At 37.1% G+C, this 18,929-nt stretch overlaps 1 protein-coding gene across 1 annotated transcript in view; it reads left to right on the top strand.

Annotated features, from left to right (window-relative positions):
- Nucleotides 1-18,929, top strand: part of LOC126175467 (DNA mismatch repair protein Msh3-like) — a 415,279-nt gene that overhangs the window by 227,453 nt on the left and 168,897 nt on the right. The window contains exon 11 of the mRNA XM_049922278.1: nucleotides 13,823-14,010. Coding sequence (XP_049778235.1) covers nucleotides 13,823-14,010 — 188 coding nt within the window. The remainder of the gene's footprint in view (nucleotides 1-13,822; nucleotides 14,011-18,929) is intronic.

The raw sequence follows: 18,929 nt of genomic DNA, 5'->3' as shown, positions 1-18,929 counted from the left end.
ATTTTACATGCATCAACAATAAACTGTCAAAATTAAAACATTTTTGATGTATTGTAATTGTTCACTCTGTGTGTGTGTGTGTGTGTGTGTGTGTGTGTGTGTGTGTGTGTGTGTGTGTGTTAGATCATTCATTAACAGGCAGCTAAATTGGGCACTAGGATATTGGAAACATTATGTACAGAAATATAAAGAAAAAATTAATACACTAGGGTATTTGTTAAAGATTCAGTTGCAGTTTCAAAGGTAGGTATAAATTTATACTAGACTGAGCTTAATATAGAATTCAACTATATAAGATTGATTGTAGTGAATGTTGTAATTGGAAGCTTATAGAAGCAAATAAATATTTAGAAAAAGTGTTGTCCATGATGAGGAATCTTATAAATCTAACACAAGTGTCATAATCCATATTGTTTTTAATATAGATATAACAAACACAGGCCAATACATCTCAAGGGCATTTATTAGATTAGAAATTAGATTATATTTGATTTTTTGTCCCAATAGCTCCATAGTGGGGAGATCATCCAGGATGCAGAACGTGTCAGAAAGACTATTTGAAACAATAAATATTTACAAAGAAAAGCAAATATGCTAATGTACCTTCCACAGATCCCAAGTGAAATGGTCCTTATGGATGTGGAATAAAATGAATGTAAACAACAACCTTAATGTATTTTTAATTTAAAGGTAATAAATAATTTGTCACAAAACATGTATATGTTCAATAAACTGAACTGCACGTGGTAAGTGTTAGGCTATTGTAACCATGCATCATATAATAAAAAAATCATTTTATAGCACTTATTTACAATGATCACATTCTGTACTGAATTTGTACAGAAGTCAGATTGTACAAATACTCACATTATTTGATATTATTAGTTACATATACACACCTGTGGGTTTTACTAGGAAGTTCCTCAATGCAATAAAAGTACTTGGTCACCAATATATCCTTCAGCCTCCTTTTAAATGGAAATTTTATTGTAGTTACACTTTTTGTGGCTGCTACCGAGTTATTGACAGTGAGTGTTCCTGAATAGTGGACACCTTTCTGAACTGAAGTTACATCTTTGTGAAGATTATTCTTATTTCTGTTATTGATTCCATGAACTGAACTGTTATTTTGAAAAACTGATATATATTTAATGATAGATGTAATTAAGAAGTAACTTTATTGGAAGCAGTAGTCAGTATCCATAGTTCTCACTAAACAGGCATCTGACAGATCCTAGAGAGTACACCACAAGCAATTCTAATTACATGTTTTTGGACCAGGAAAACTTGAGCTTGTCTTGATGGGCTTACCAAGAAATAATCCGATATAACATTGTGGAATATGTCTGACAACATTCGCACAGCAAATATAGATTGTTTAGGCACTTAAACAGTTCTGTGGTTTGCTTCTTCCAGTTGAATTTGTTACGCAGTTCTGCAATATACTCCTTCCAGTTGAATTGTTATCAGCCTTTAGTCCCAAGAATTTAACACAAACATATATCTGTTTGTCATCGAATTTTAGGCATATACTGGTTATAAAACTCTTAAAAGTTCTAAACTTCTCACTCCTCTCTCTCTCTCTCTCTCTCTCTCTCTCTCTCTCTCTCTCTCTCTCTCTCTCTCTCCCCCACCATATGAAATTTCTTCCCATTTAGATGATGCCTGATAGCTTAATACCTGTCCCTTGCACAGTGACGACGTTCATTTTTTGTCATAAATATAGGATTTGAACCATTTTGTAGCATTTCCAGCATTTCCTGTTACTTTAATATTCTGATTTACTTGAAAGGATATGGTGATTTCCATAGTTAAATGCCTTTGACAAATCATGTAATGTACCAGTAGCCTGTAATTTATTGCCTAATAAATTAAGTATATTCTTTCTGTAGTTTTAGAAATCCAAACTGTGACTATGACAATATATTATTTGCTGTCAGATGGTTAAGAAACTGATTATACATTTTTTCCAAAATTTTCAAGGATGTTGGAAAATTGAAATGGGATGGAATTTTGATGGTATTTCTTTACCTCCTTCCTTAAACAATGGCTTAACTTCTGCATATTGAACAATTGAAGAAATATTCCACTGATAATGTTTTAAGGCTGTTAAATTTGTATTGCATGACTCCTCCCCTCCTCAAATACTGATTATTTACATAACGTTATTACTAATTTCCCACAAGGTATGCACAGACTCCATCTTTAAGACAAATCTAATGAACTGTGTTCCAAAGAAGGTGGAGTCTGACAGGTATAAATAATATGAACTATCAATTTATAGTCATGCTTGCAAAAACTAATATGAATTGTTTGCAGATTAGGGTAGCTAATTGCTCAAAAATGGTCATTGATATTACATTTATGGAAAGGCCTAATGAACAAAATTATGTTACAGAACCAAAAGTTAGTTGATTCTACCTGAAATGTAATTCCTTATGTTAAGTGCTAATACTGATCAGGATACAAAACCTGCATTTGGAAGCTTACTAAGGTAAAGCATTATTTGATGCAAGTCAAAATTACTATTTTTCTTTATTGATTTTGTAATCCTACATGTCTAATACATGGGAGAGGTCTTTTAGTCTCCTTAGCATACGTGCCACCTTTGGAATGATTTATTAATCTTTGATCTGAGCTGCACATTATATTGCAAGAATGCTGACAACAATTAACAGTTTTGCACTCCTAAGCTCAGTGTTGAAAAGCCAGAAATACTACAAAAGCTACAGTTGAGTAAATTTGGTTTAGGTTAAGATAAGTTCAGGTATTTTTATCCCTTACTTGCAGCATGGGTCCTATGTTATCTGTTATAACCAAAAGAACATCATGTGAAGTCAGCACAAGTGATCAGAGTTTTGAATTAATCTTTCCTGAACAACTTGAAGGTGGAGCTCTTTCTGATCATAAAGGTGACAGTTATTCAGACATTGATGGTCCCCATGATGATGAATCCATGTCTTCTGGCTTTCCAAATGGAGACGGACTACAGAACTGCTGTTTTCTTTATTGACTGTGGTGGAACCTAGTGGAGTACTGTGCCACAATGCAGCAGAATTTGAGTATAGAAAATCATGACAATTCCGCATGATCCTGGACGGGTTGTGTGACTATTACGCTAAGAATTCATGGGACTGCATCATCTAAAAAAAAAAAAAGTTATGCATTTTACTACTGCAGAAGGTAGACACATTAGTACTATCAAGAAAAAAAATGGCAGAATATTGTGTCTGCCTAGGTGAATACATCTTTTGTCCGTTGATCAAACAAAGGAAACTGATGTTGCTTCTGCTACAGTGAAGACACTAACAAAGGCATTAAGAGAAGCCTCTACAAATATGTTAATGGATAATGCTTTCACAAGAGTTCTTTTATTTGAAGAAATATTGTGGGAAATGGTTACAGCAGGTGGAAATTTGAAAGGGGGGGGGGGGAATTCTACCAAAAATGAAGGTTTTCAAGTCCAGATAAGTTTTATCATAACTTTTTTTGAAGACAGTTTAACATTTGTAAGTTATATGCACAAAAAAGTGTTGTCCTGTTCAGTTCTCTGCACTACAGTGTCACAGTAGATGAAAGACATAAAAAGAAGCTGGAGATGGTTTTATTCAATAATAAAACTGAATAAGGAGTTTATTATCTTGACCAGAAGGCACATACATACAAATGAAAGTGAGAGTCAAAAAGATACCCATTGGATACATGTACAAACATAATGAATACTCTGTTTATTTTCACAGCAACATCACAACTATCAGGAAGGCAGAACCAATAAAAGAAAAATTTTCAGTGACGGATTAGGACAAGAAATGATATGTTCTCATATGGAGAAGAGAGTCAACAACCTACACCTCCAAAAAAATATTTTACAAGCCATGCCACATTTGACATATGGAGCTGCTCATCAAGTCAAAGATTCTGGGAGCTGACAAAAAAAAAAAAAGTTTCATGTGCTCACATTGATTAGACAGAAAAATAGTCAAATGAGGAAAAAAAGAAATTGCAAATACATATCATAATAATTTGTAAAATGTTTTTTTTTCTTTTCCTTTTTTTCCCCAATGACTTGAACTTCAGGTGTATGCCAAGTTACATTTAAAGTTTGTTGTTTAATCTCAGAAGATACTTAACATAACTTACCATATTGTACTTCATTACTAAAGTGAAGGTCACATATTACAATAAATACTTTCCTATACATTATGTGTTACCAAACACATTGTAATTTGATAATTTCATGTAACAGGAATCATTTGTGGCATGAATTCAAGAACGTTGTACAGAGGCCTGTTCAAGGAACTTGAGATATTTGCTACTGCTTTCTAGTGTATTTATTCCTTAATGAAATTTGTCATACTTAATATATCTCATTTTCAAGCTAACAGACAAGTTCATAGAATCAATAATAAAAATGAGAATAAGCTGCTTAAAGATTGAGACTTACTTTGATCCAGAAACTTGTCCATTATTCAAGAACACACATTTTCAATAACTTACTAGCAGGCATAAAAAGTTTAACTACTTATAAAGTTCAGTATCAGAGCAACCTAAAGAACTTATTGAACACCAACTTTTCCTACTCCAACTAATGAATTTCTTAGTAGAATCAGCTGATGTTTATTATTGTAATTGCTGTTGTCTTCAGTGCAGAGATTGGTTTGATGCAGCTCTCCATGCTACTCTATCCAGTGCAAGCCTCTTCATCTCCGAATAACTACTGCAACCTACATCCTTCTGAATCTGCTTTACGTATTCATCTCTATGATTTTTACCCTCCACACTTCCCTCCAGTACTAAATTGGTGATCCCTTGATGCCTGAGAATGTATCCTACCAACCAAACCCTTCTTGTAGTTAAGTTATGCAACACATTCCTCTTCTCGCTAATTCTATTCAGTACCTCATCATTAGTTACATGATCTACTCATCTAATATTCAGCAATCTTCTGTAGCCCTACATTTCAAAAGCTTCAAAAGCTTTTCCACGTAAATCACTAAACTCTGACAAGCCAACTGGTGTCTTTAAACATCAGACTTGATAAAACACAAGTTCAATGTTGTTGTTGTGGTCTTCAGTCCTGAGACCGGTTTGATGCAGCTCTCCATGCTACTCTATCCTGTGCAGGCTTCTTCATCTCCCAGTACCTACTGCAACCTACATCCTTCTGAATCTGTTTAGCGTATTCATCTCTTGGTCTTCCTCTACGATTTTTACCCTCCACGCTGCCCTCCAATACTAAATTGGTGATCCTTTGATGCCTCAGAACATGTCCTACCAACCTATCCCTTCTTCTAGTTAAGTAGTGCCACAAATTTCTCTTCTCCCCAATCCTACTCAATACCTCCTCATTAGTTATGTGATCTACCCATCTAATCTTCAGCATTCTTCTGTAGCACCACATTTCGAAAGCTTCTATTCTCTTCTTGTCCAAACTATTTATCATCCATGTTATACATCCATACATTGCAATACTACATATAAATACTTTCAGAAAAGACTTCATGACACTTAAATCTATATTCGATGTTGACAAATTTCTCTTCTTCAGAAATGCTTTCCTTGCCATCGTCGCCACTCTACATTTTATATCTTCTCTACTTCAACCATTCTCATTTATTTTGCTGCCCAAGTAGAACAACTACAACTCATCTACTACTTTAAGTTTCTCATATCCTAGTCTAATTCCCTCAGCGTCACCTGATTTAATTCGACTAAATTCCATTATCCTTATTTTGCTTTTGTTGATGTTCATCTTATATCCACCTTTCAAGACACTGTCCATTACATTCAACTGTTCTTCCAAGTCCTTTGCTGTCTCTGACCGAATTGCTATGTCATCAGCAAACCTCAAGGCTTTTATTTCTTCTCCCTGGGTTTTAATTCCTAATTCATTTTTTTTTTGTTTCCTTTACTGCTTGTTCAATGTACAGATTGAATAATGTCAGGGATATGCTACAACCATGTCTCACTCCCTTTCTAACCACTGCATCCCTTTGATGCCCCTTGACTCTTATAACTGCTATCTGTACAAGCTATATATAGCCTTTTGCTCCCTGCATTTAACCCCTGCTGCCTTCAGAATTTGAAAGAGGGTATTCCAGTCAACATTGTCAAAAACTTTATCTAAGTCTTCAAATGCTATAAATGTAAGTTTGCCTTTCCTTAGCCTAGCTTCTAAGATAAGTCATAGGGTCAGTATTGCCTTACATGTTTCTAAATTTCTATGGGAATCCAAACAGATCTTTCTTAAGGTCGGCTCCTACCAGTTCTTCCATTCGTCTGTAAAGAATTCATATTAGTATTTTGTAACTGTGACTTATTAAACTGATAGTTTGCTAATTTTCACACCTGTCAGCATCTGATTTCTTTGGGATTGGAATTATATTCTTCTTGAAGTCCGAGGGTATTTCGTATGTCTCATACATCTTGTCCACCAGGTGGAAGAGTTTGGTCATGGCTGGCTTTCCCAAGGCTATCAGTAGTTGTGATGGAATGTTGTCTACTCCTGGGGCCTTGTTTCTACTTAGGTCTTGCAGTTATTATTATTATTATTATTATTATTATTATTAATAATTACTTTGAGTATTACACAAAATCTGAATTCTGCATATCTTCAGTGCAGTAATGTATTCCATTTAAATAAGTGAAACATCCTAGCAGATTAAAACTGTATGCCACACTGGGATGCTTCACTGGCTGAGTGATCCAAACGTGGCTCACAAATTACCCTCACAACATCATTTCTGCAAGTACCACTTCTCTTGCCTTCCATAGTCATCAGAAGTTCTCTGCAGCGTCCTTTCTTGCAGAAGTATTAGTCTTGCAAGGTATTTGGGAGAACGTCTGTGAAGAATGGAAGGTAGAAGAAGTAGTACTACAGAAGTAAAGCTGTGCTGATGGATTGTGAGTTGTAGTTGGGTTGCTCAGTCAGTAGAATACTTGGTTGCAAAAAGGCAAAATTATGAGGTTTGAGTTCTGGTCGAGCACACAGTTTTAATCTGCCGGGAAGTTTCAAATAAGTGCTCTCTCTGCTGTGGAGTGAAAATTCATTCTGAAATAGAAATAAGTTTTTCAAACTGCGTTCTGTTTTTTGATGCATGGGTAAAGTAACCGAAGAGTTATATTAGGCAGCTCAGTGTATACATATTTAAATGTCTGTCTTACAAGTGTTATTACTTCTTTCTGCGCTGTAGAGCGAAAATTCATTCTGAAATGCAGATAAGTGTTGCAAACTGCTTTCTGTTTCATGATGGATGGGTAAAGTAACCTGAGAGTTATCTTAGGCAGCTCAGTGTATACCTATTTAAATGTCTGTGTTACAATTGTCATTACTTCTTAAATGAAAATATGTTTCATATTTTTTTTTACTTATTCCACATCCATGAGGATCATTCCACTTATAATTTATGGAAGGGAAATTGACATGTGTCTTCTTTTGGTTAGGATCTCCTCACTATGAAAAAAAAAGAAAAGATATATCTAATTTAAGCAGAAAAAAAGCAAAGACTAGTGGAAGTTGACCACAGGGAATGTCAATTTAAGTTTTGGAGAAATGTTGGAATACCTCAAAGCAATACTGACTTTATGACTTATGTTAGAAGGTTGGCTAAAAAAAGGCAAACATACATTTAAGGCATTGGTAGATTAAGAGAATGCTTTTGACAATGTTGGATGGAATACACTCTGAACTTATGAACATAGCAAGTATAAAATATAGTCAGTGAAAGATTATCTGCAACTTTTACAGTAACCAGACTGCAGTTAATAAGAATTGAAGGTCATGGAAGGGTGGCAATGAGTGAGAGTGGTACAAGTCTGTGCCTATTTTTAGGTTTGCTGATGATGCAATCAAAGGACTTGAAAGATCACTTAAATGGAAAGAAGGTGCCTTGGAAATTGTTTATAAAGTGGCTAACAGCAAAGGTAAATCTAGAGTAATGGAAGTTAGTTAAATTAAATTCAACAATGCTGAGGAAATTAGATTAGGAAATGAGACACTGCAAATAAATTAGTTTTGTTATTTGGCAGCAAAATAAATGACTATGTCTGAAGTAGCAATAATACAAAATGCAGGCTGCCGGTACCATAAAAAGCATTTCTGAAAAGAGTGTAGCACTGTTTTGAAGTGAAATGTGGATGACAAAGAGTTCAGACAAGAAGAAAATAGAAGCTTTTTAATCCTCGCGATACTAAGGGGGGGGGGGGGGGGGGGGTTATTTTATGCCCGCCTTTTGAAAATATTGTCATCTAGTCATCTACTTCATATTTTAAAATTTTGAAATAAATATTTGAAATAAATATTTATTCTTTTAATGAATTCTTCAACCAGCTTTCAAAATTTTTTTAAATTTTTCAGTTAAAAAATTGAAGTCTTAGTAGCAGATGTCACTGTCCACAGTGAAAGTTGTGTTAAATATTTACAGGTTCAGGACCTTACTGATTCATTAATATCTCTCTAAAAAGAATGTTGTCAGCATAAAGTACCATCCCATTAGTAAAATTGCACCCCATTGGTAGTCCACGTTATTGAAAGCGCATTGATACTGATAAGTGTGTGTTAAAAGATAGTTTCCATTTCTATACCCTACTTACTTATCAGTATTGCTTTTAAAAAGTATGTTGATAGCAAGTCAGTGAAAATTAACAAATTTTTTAATTTTTTAATTTTTTTCGTGTGGTCACAAAGTACCCCACCCACCCACCCACCCACCCACCCATTGGTAATGTGCATTATGAAAAATACGTTGGTATTGCTACAGATTAAATGTGATGCTACAGAAAAATCTGAAGATTAGATGGATAGACTGGATAATTAATGAAAATGTAGTGGATCAATCTGGGGGCAAAAGAAATTGATCACACAACTTGACTAAATAGGATAAGTTATTGAGAGAAATGTGGGAGGCAAACATTGTAGAAGGAGATCAAAGCTTGACTACAGTGAGCAGGTTCAAATGGATGTAGGTTGTAATAGTTACGTAAAAATGAACATGCTCGCACAGGATAGACTAACATGGAAAGTTGTATCAAACCAGTCTTTGGACTGAAGATGATGATATCATCATTATAGTTGTTATCATCATCATCATCATCATCATCATTATCATCATCAGTAACAGGACAACAACAACAACCAGTTTGAGAACAGAGGGGATATCTACCACTGCAGCACCAAAAGCAAAGTAAATCTAGACATTCAAAATACAGACTATCAAAGACAGGTAACTTGCCCAAAATAATCACCCTAAAATGTTTTAGGAAACTCCCATATGCTGTTTCATCCACATCCTTTAGCAACTTTAAGATAAAGGTTTACAGCTGGTTAACGGAACATCATTTCTACAAGATGGTGTAATTCCATGATATCAGCAATATTGACATTAGTTTTTAACAGTATTTGTGTGAAGGTAATAATGTTTTTTGTTAGAATCTATTGAAAGAAAGCTTCTTTAATGATGAAGCCTATCCTAGTATGTGGCCAGTGACAAATAAATAGTATTTTCTGGGGAGATGAAGCATTTCAGAACATCCATGACAGTTTTCTGTCCATAATTATAGAGAGGGGCATTTTAAATTTCCTGAATACTGGGGCATGCGGAAATCTGTAGCAGTAAATCAACTGGTTCTGCAGCTAAGGGAATGTGCAATCTTCATGATGTGACTCACAGTGCAATCTCCCTGCATACCATAGCAGTGCTGCTGTAATTTGTCAGTGTCAAAATTAGCTTTCTGAAGCAGTGTATAATAACGCAGACTGATGAAACCAACATTATTGGTATGATGTACAATATTCCTATAACTGAGATTAAATTAGACTTTCCTTATTCTGATTTAAAATAGGGCAGTTTCAATAGATCCTGCCATGTGGACCTGCCCTATAATTTAGAATTTGTAGAGTGGAGGAATCAGTTCGCTTTTTTGAAATACTACTACTACTACTACTACTACTACTACTAATAATAATAATAATAATAATAATAATAATAAAATTAGTACAATTTGACTGGTTGTCTCTGTTCACCAAGATATTTGCTTTCAGTCTGTTCTGGTTTTATACTACATTTTTTTCATATTTCCAATGTTGTAGTTGTTGTTGTTGTTGTCTTCAGTCCAGAAACTGGTTTGATACAGCTCTCCATGCTACTCTATCCTGCGCAAGCTTCTACATCTCCCAGTACCTACTGCAACCTACATCCTTCTGAATCTGCTTAGTGTATTCATCTCTTGGTCTTTTTCTACGATTTTTACCCTCCACGCTGCCCTCCAATACTAAATTGGTGATCCCTTGATGCCTCAGAACATGTCCTACCAACCGATCCCTTCTTCTAGTCAAATTGTGCCACAAATTTCTCTTCTCCCCAATTCTATTCAGTATCTTCTCATTAGTTACGTGATCTACCCATCTAATCTACAGCATTCTTCTGTAGCACCACATTTCAGAAGCTTCTATTCTCTTCTTGTCTAAACTATTTATCATTCATGTTTCACATCCATACATGGCCTACTCCATACAAATACTTTTAGAAAAGATTTCCGGCATTTAAATCTATACTCGATGTTAACAAATTTCTCTTCTTCAGAAATGCCTTCCTTCCCATAGCTAGTCTGCATTTTATATCCTCTCTACTTTGACAATAATCAGTTATTTTGCTCCCCAAATAGCAAAACTTAACTACTGCTGATTTCCTAATCTAGTTCCCTCAGCATCACCTGATTTAATTCAACTGCATTCCATTATCCTTGTTTTGCTTTTGTTGATGTTTATCTTATATCCTCCTTTAAAGACACTGTCCATTCCATTCAGCTGCTCTTCCAGGCCCTTTGCTGTCTCTGACAGAATTACAATGTCATCGGCATACCACAAAGTTTTCATTTCTTCTCCCTGGATTTTAATTCCTACTCCAAATTTTTCTTTTGTTTCCTTTACTGCTTGCTGAATATACAGATTGAATAACATTGGGGATCTACTACACCCCTGTCTCACTCCCTTCCCAACCACTGCTTGCCTTTCATGCCCCTCAACTCTTATAACTGTCATCTGTACAAATTGTAAATAGCTTTTTGCTCCCTGTACTTTATCGCTGCCACCTTCAGAATTTGAAAGAGAGTATTCCAGTCAGCATTGTCAAAAACTTTCTTTAAGTCTACAAATGCTAGAAATGTAAGTTTGCCTTTCCTTAATCTATCTTCTAAGATAAGTCGTAGGGTCAGTATTGCCTCACGTGTTCCAACATTTCTACGGAATACAGACTGATCTTCCCCGAGATCGGCTTCTACCAGTTTTTCCATTCATCTGTAAAGAATTTGTGTTAGTACTGTCCAGCAGTGACTTATTAAACTGATAGTTTGGTAATTTTCACACCTGTCAATACCTACTTTCTTTGGGATTGGAATTATTATATTCTTCTTGAAGTCTGATGGTGTTTCTCCTATCTCATACATCTTGCTCACTAGATCGTAGAGTTTTGTCAGGACTGGCTCTCCAAGGCTATCAGTAGTTCTAATGGAATGTTGTCTACTCCCGAGGCCTTGTTTCGACTTAGTTCTTTTAGTGCTCTGTCAAACTCTTCACACAGTATCATATCTCCCATTTCATCTTCATCTACATCCTCTTCCATTTCCATAATATTGTCCTCAAGTACAGCACCTTTATATAGACCCTCTATATACTCCTTCCACCTTTCTGCTTTCCCTTCTTTGCTTAGAATTGTTTTTAGATCTGAGCTCTTGGTATTCATACAAGTGGTACTCTTTTCTCCAAAGGTCTCTTTTATGTTCCTGTAGGCAGTGTCTATCTTAGCCCTAGTGATATATGCCTCTACATCCTTACATTTGCCCTCTAGCCATCCCTGCTTAGCCATTTTGCACTTCCTGTCGATCTCATTTTTGAGACATTTGTATTCCTTTTTGGCAGCTTCTTTTACTGCATTTTTATATTTTCTCCTTCACCAATTAAATTCAATATTTCTTTTGTTACCGGTACCCAAGGATTTCTGCTAGCCCTCGTCTATTTACCTACTTGATCCTCTGCTGCCTTCACTATTTCATCTCTCAAAGCTACCCCTTCTACTACTATATTTCTTCCCCTGTTCTCGTCAATCATTATCTGGTGCTCTCTCTGAAACTCTCTACAACCTCTGGTTCTTTCAGTTTATCCAGGTTCCATCTCCTGATATTACTACCTTTTTGCAGTTTCTACAGTTCATAACCAATAGATTGAGGTCAGAGTCAACATCTGGCTCTGGAAATGTCTTACAATTTAAAACCTGGTTCCTAAATCTCTGTCTCACCATTATATAATCTATCTGAAACCTTCCTGTGTCTCCAGGCCTTTTCCGTGTATACAGTTTTCTTTCATAATTTTTGAACCAAGTGTTAGCTATGATTAAGTTGTGCTCTGTGTAAAATTCGACCAGGCAGCTTCCTCTTTCATTCCTTACCACCATTCTTTATTCACCTACTACTTTTCTTTCTATTCCTTTTCCTACTATTGAATTCCATTTCTCCATGACTATTAAATTTTCGTCTCCCTTCACTATCTGAATAATTTCTTTTATCTCATCATACATTTCATCAATCTCTTCATCGTCTGCAGGGCTAGTTGGCATTTAAAATTGTACTACTGTGGTAGGCCTGGGCTTCATGTCTATCTTGGCTACAATAATGCATTCACTATGCTGTTCGTAGTAGCTTACCCATACTCCTATTTTTTTATTCATTATTAAACCTATTCCTGCATTACCCCTATTCGATTTTGTATTTATAACCCTGTATTCACCTGACCAGAAGTCTTGTTCCTCCTGCTACCGAACTTTACTAATTCCCACTATATCTAATTTCAACCTATCCATTTCCCATTTTAAATTTTCCAACCTTCCTGCCTGATTAAGGGATCTGACATTCCATGCTCCGAGCTGTAGAGTGCCAGTTTTCTTTCTCTTGATAACAACATCCTCCTGAGTAGTCCCCACCTGGAGATACAAATGGGGGAGTATTTTACCTCCAGAATATTTTACCCAAGAGGACGCCATCATCATTTAACCATACAGTAAAGCTGCATGCCCTCGGGAAAAATTACAGATGTAGTTTCCCCTTGCTTCGCCTGTTTGCAGTACCAGCACAGCAAGCCTGTTTTGATTAATGTTACATGGCCAGATCAGTCAATCATCCAGACTGTTGCCCCTGCAACTACTGAAAAGGCTGCTGCCCTCTTCAGGAACCACATGTTTGTCTGGCCTCTCAACAGATACCCCTCCTTTGTGGTTGCACCTACAGTACAGCTCTCTGTATCACTGAGGCATGCAAGCTTCCCCACCAACGGCAAGGTCCACGGTTCATGGGGAGGTTACATTTTGTTTCATATTTCCAATAAATTTTCTAAAAAATCTCCAGTACAAGCAGATATTTCACTGTACTCGTTATGATATATACTCAAGAATTACTTCTAGAGATATCATGCTGTTTATCAAAGTGCACTTTCTTGGTAGAAATTTTGTACCATAAAGTAAATATTTTGGTACATGCTGGCCATATTTCAGAAAGAAAGATGTGGTTTACCAAATGAGTAGTCAACTACAGATTGCAACATAGCAGTTGATGTACATAATTTTCTTCTCATCCCTGGTGCTTGAGGAAAAAATCATACAACATAGCTATAATGAGACATGATGATAGTACATGCTTATTATTAAATCATCCTGTGTTAACCACATTAAGTGTGTACTACATGAAAATGAATTTAGATGTTTTGATGCATTGTTATTTCATGATCACAACTCTTAATATAACATGCACCACAATCTTAATGTTTGTCTTTTTTCAGTGCACTACCAACAACTTCTACCGATTGATAGAAGCTTTGAGTTTTATTTATCAAAGCTTGGAAGTCATTGCAGTTGTTACAGAAGCCTATGTTCAAAGTTCTTTAATAAGGGAACTAATAATTGACATAACTGTACAGCTCAGTGATGTAAAGGAAATTATGAACATTTTGAACCCTTCAGCAGCCAAGTAAGCTTAGTTCATCTGTATTATTGAATCTCAACTTCTGAGCATGGGTGGTAAAAATGCTGTGCATGTCACGGAACTTTTCGTATTATGTACAAATTCCTATTGCTGTTTAAGGATTTTTTTGTTCAGACCAATATTCTGTCTTTTTTTTAAATTGGCACTTGCTTTCATTAAAATCATATATTAAATTGTTTTACTCTCCCTGACTGGTACTCGTGCTCCTGTTGTCAGTAATGTGCCTATATAAGTAAATTTTGCCTATTGTATGTGCCTCCCACATTCATTTATCGACCAGAGTTATGTATAAATGTTGAATCATCAGCCTTGATCACTTCTCTTGGCCCTCGCTCTGTGTCGTTTTCACATGTTCCCGCATAACGAGGAGAAAACACTTGTTTTCATGGTATGTTTCTTGGCTTTTTACTGGAAACAGTAATTCAGCAACTTACATAGATATCTTCGTGAAGATGTTCAGTCAAAAATTTTAAGTATGCTCACTGGCTGGACACCAACCAGACTATGACATATTGTTGCTGTCACAGTTCTGTTTACGGTAGAGTTGCCTCTTGGCAGCTGCTGAATTCTTTGATGTTTATGTGTTCTCCAGAATCTGTGCTATTATTCTGCGAAATGCATATACCCTCTGTATTTTATGGTCCTTATGGATGAAGTTTTTGCTGATATCTTAATAAATTTAGTCTCAAGGCAGGAGTCATGCTTAAACTGAAACCCCTTGTTTTTGTGTAGTAAGTTCCCTGCTGTAGATGTATTGTTCCAGAAACTTGGAGTCTGCACTATGATACTAGTCTTTCTGATGATCCTCATTGCTGGAGGCTCTGTATTCCTATTCTGCATGAAAGCAATGAGACTTTGGTGGAAATAAATTAAAGGTTTACTTCTTGTCTTGTTGTCGTAACTTTTTTTTCTAGTCAGGAAACATCTGGTCAGATACCATGATCTGTTAGTACTAAGACTTTAGGACTTAAGACATCTGTTGTATTTGTATTTAATAAAGAAATCTTTTACACAACCAGGAAATAGCAACATTTTTCACAGAACTAATAAGTAACTTAGTGCAGGGATATAGAGATGCTATAATAACTAAACAACTGTAACAACCAGAATGTCGGGAAGAGATGTAATATTCTGTAAAGATCTTTATTTGTTCACAATTTCTTAAACATAATTACAAAATGTTGATATCACATATGAAGGCTGTACCAATTATGCTGTTGCTTTATTAATTGAAAAACTTTTGCCACCTATGGACATTACAACATGTTGTAACTCCTGTAATAATTTTAGCCTAGACAGGGCTAAGTGACAGCTGAAGTACGTGGATGTTTGAGATGTACATGTCACTGTTCCTTTCACATCTCTTCATTGTTTCTTGTTGTCCTACACATTGCATCCAGTTTTCAGCAGCCTCATTTATCTTTAACATTATGAAGTAAAAATTTTGTCTTTCTTGGTGAGAGTAAAAAGATGTGGATGTGTGTTTCGACAAGAGTCTACAGATATTTCTGGAGATTGGTCCAACATAACGCACAATATTAACATCACCTAGTGCTAGAACATGCAGATGTGACTATCTACTACAAACCACCAGAATCTCATATGGACCTATAATAGTCTGTAAGCATCTTTGTTTGTTCATAAAACAGGCTAATTGTGAAATTCTTGAACTTACTGCAGCTGCACGCTGCTCCACTCATTTCCATGCTTTATTAATGGAAAAGATTTTCCAACTGGGAACGTTACATATTGTAATTAATGTGATAGTTTTAGTCCAGACAGTGCTAAGTGACAGATGATTTGCATACTTTAACTAACACAATGAATAAAAGTAGCTGGTTCCTTATTTAAAGTTCCACAATAAACTTTGTTATGATACAAAATGTTTAGGTGTTCTAAGGAATAACAAATATTTTCCATTCCATAAGAACATACCCAAAACACTTTGTTTACATATCAGTAGAACAAGTTGGGTTGAAAAAATCGAATTCAGATGTCTTTGCCTTAAAATGTTTCGTATATAGGTTTGGCACAACAGGTCAATATGGGCTACCCACACCTCCCTTTCAGTTTATTCATGGTATTTTCTGTCAAACAGGTAATTAGTTCAAATAATTATGGAAGTGGAATAGACAGGTGGCTGCTTATTATAAAGAAGGCAGGTCAAGTGTCGGCCATAGCCTTTACCAGTAAAAGAGAAGCACACACACACACACACACACACACACACACACACACACACACACACACACACAGAGAGAGAGAGAGAGAGAGAGAGAGAGAGAGAAAATTGCAAGCACACAGGACCTCCAACTCTAGCTGCTCAGGCCAGAATGCAACTATCATTCATTTGGGATCCAAGCAGCAGCAAGGGGCAGGAAAGGGGGAGGGGTAGTAGTAAACAGGTGGGAAGAGAGATTAACACTGCCTGGTGGAGTGTGCAGGCAGTAGACTGCCAACAGGTGGAGCATCAGGAGACAGTGGGGCAGGGGGTGAGGAGAAGAGGAGCAAAAAAGGTGAGGAGCGAGCAAAGACAGGCAGAGTCATTCGCAGAGGGCTGCAGACAAACATGGTAGGAGAAGTGAATGGGGAGGAGATGATAGGACAGAGGGGATGGAACTGTTGGGTGGAGGGTATGGGGACAATGTGTTATCGTAGGTTAATGCCAGGATAATTATGGTAGTGGAGAATGTGTTGTAAGGATAACTCCCATCTGTGCAGTTCAGAAAAGCTGGTGGTGAAGGGAAGGTTCCAGATGGCTTAGGTAGTGAGGCAGTCATTGGAATCAAGTGTGTCGTGTTTATATACATGTTTTGCCACAGAGTGGTCTAGTTCACTCTTAGCAACAATTTGATGGTTGCCATTCATCTGCTGGACAATTGGTTATTTGTCATACCAATACAAAAAAGTGTGCAGTGATTGCAGCAGAGCTGTTAAATGGCATGGTTGGTTTCACAGGTGGTCCAGCCCCTGATGGGGTAGGGTAAACCCTTGGCAGGGCTGGAATAGGAAGTGCTGGGTGGGTGGATTGGGCAGATTTTGCACCTGGGTCTTCCACAGGGATATGATTCTTGTGGCAAGGGGCTAGGATTGGGAGTGGCATAGCGATGGACTAGGATGTTGTGGAGATTGGGTGACAGAACACCACTTTAGGAGAGGTGGGATGCCCCTCATTTCAGGGTATGATGACAGATAGTGAAAGCCCTGCTGAAGGATGTGGTTCAGTTGTTCAAGTTCTGGGTGATACTGGGTGGTGAAGGGGACACTCCTTTGTGTCTGGTTCTTGGGGCTGGTGGGAGGATTGGGGATGTGAGGGGAAATAGCATGGGAGATCTGTTTGCGGACTATATGTGGGTGATAGTGCCTGTTTCTAAAGGCCTTGGTGAGACCCTCAGCATACTGAGCAAGAGAGTTTTTGTCACTGCAGATATGCCGTCCCCATGTTGCCAGGATATATGGGACACACCCTGGTTTAGGTTCACTGATGATATCTTCATGATCTGAACTCTGGGCCAAGATACTCTATATTCATTCCTTCACAACCTCAACACCTTCTCTCCCATTTGCTTCACATGGTCCCCCTAGACCCTGTGTGCCACCTTCCTAGATGTTGACCTCACCCTCTCTGATGTCTCCATCTGCACCTCAATCCACATTAGACCACCCAACCACCAATGTACCTGCATTTTGACAGCTGTTGTCCCTTTCGCACAAAAAAAAAAAAAAAAAAAAAAAAAAAAAAAAAAAAAAAAAAAAAAAAAAAAAAAAAACCCCTCCCAAATAGCGTGGCCTCCCAGGGATGGCATATCCGTAGTGACAAAAACTCTCTTGTTCCATATGCTGAGGGTCTCACCAAGGCCTTCACAGACAGGCACTATCCCCAAAACCTAGTCCGCAAACAGATCTCCCACACCATTTCCCCTCACACCCCCAGTCCTCCCACCACCTTCGAGAACCAGCCACAAAGGTCTGTCCCCTTCATCACCCAGTACCAGCCTGGACTGGAACAGCTAAACCACATTCTTTGCCAGGGCTTTGATTACCTATTATCATGCTCTGAAATGAGGGACATCCTACCTGAGATACTTCCCATCATCCACAGCATCCTACTCCATCCCCATGCCACTCCCAATCCCAACCCCCTGCCACAAGGACCATATCCCTGTGGAAGACCCAGGTGCAAACCCCTGCCCAATCCACCCACCCAGCACTTCCTATTCCAGTCCTGTTATGGGTTCAGTATGTCACGTAAGAAAAGTGTGAGTTGGGTTTCACATGATCAATGTTTTCAAAATCTATGCTGGTTGGCATTGAGGAGGTTATTCTGTTCAAGGAACCTCATTATGCTTGATCTTAGAATATCTTCTAAGATTTTACAACAAATTGATGCCAGGGATATTGGATGAAAGTTTTGTGGATCACTTCTACTACCCTTCTTGTAGACAGGTGTGACATCTGCCTTTTTCAAAGAACTGGGCATAGTTTTCTGTTGAAGGGATCTATGATAAGTTATTGTGAGAAAAGGGACTAACTCAGCTGCAAATTCGGTATAGAATCTGATAGGAATTCCATTGGGGCCTGGAGCTTTATTCAGTTTTAAAGATTTCAGCTGTTTCTCAACACCACTGACACTAATACTTACTTCATTCATCTTCTCAGTGGTATGAGAATTAAGTTAGGGCAGTTGTCGTGGGTTTTTCTTTGTAAAGGAACATTCGAAAACAGAGTTAAGCATTTCAGCTTTCACTTTGCTACCCTCAATTTCAGTTCCTGTCACATTCGCTAGGGACTAGACACTAACTTTGATGCCACTAACAACCTTTACATATGATCAGAATTTCTTTTGATTTTGTGAAATGTCATTTGACAATATTCTGCTATGGTAGTCATTAAAGGCATCACGA

Source organism: Schistocerca cancellata, chromosome 3, assembly GCF_023864275.1.
Source record: "Schistocerca cancellata isolate TAMUIC-IGC-003103 chromosome 3, iqSchCanc2.1, whole genome shotgun sequence".
Taxonomy (NCBI): domain Eukaryota; kingdom Metazoa; phylum Arthropoda; class Insecta; order Orthoptera; family Acrididae; genus Schistocerca; species Schistocerca cancellata.
Note: the sequence above shows the minus strand (reverse complement) of the source record. Positions and strands in the feature narration are given on the sequence as shown.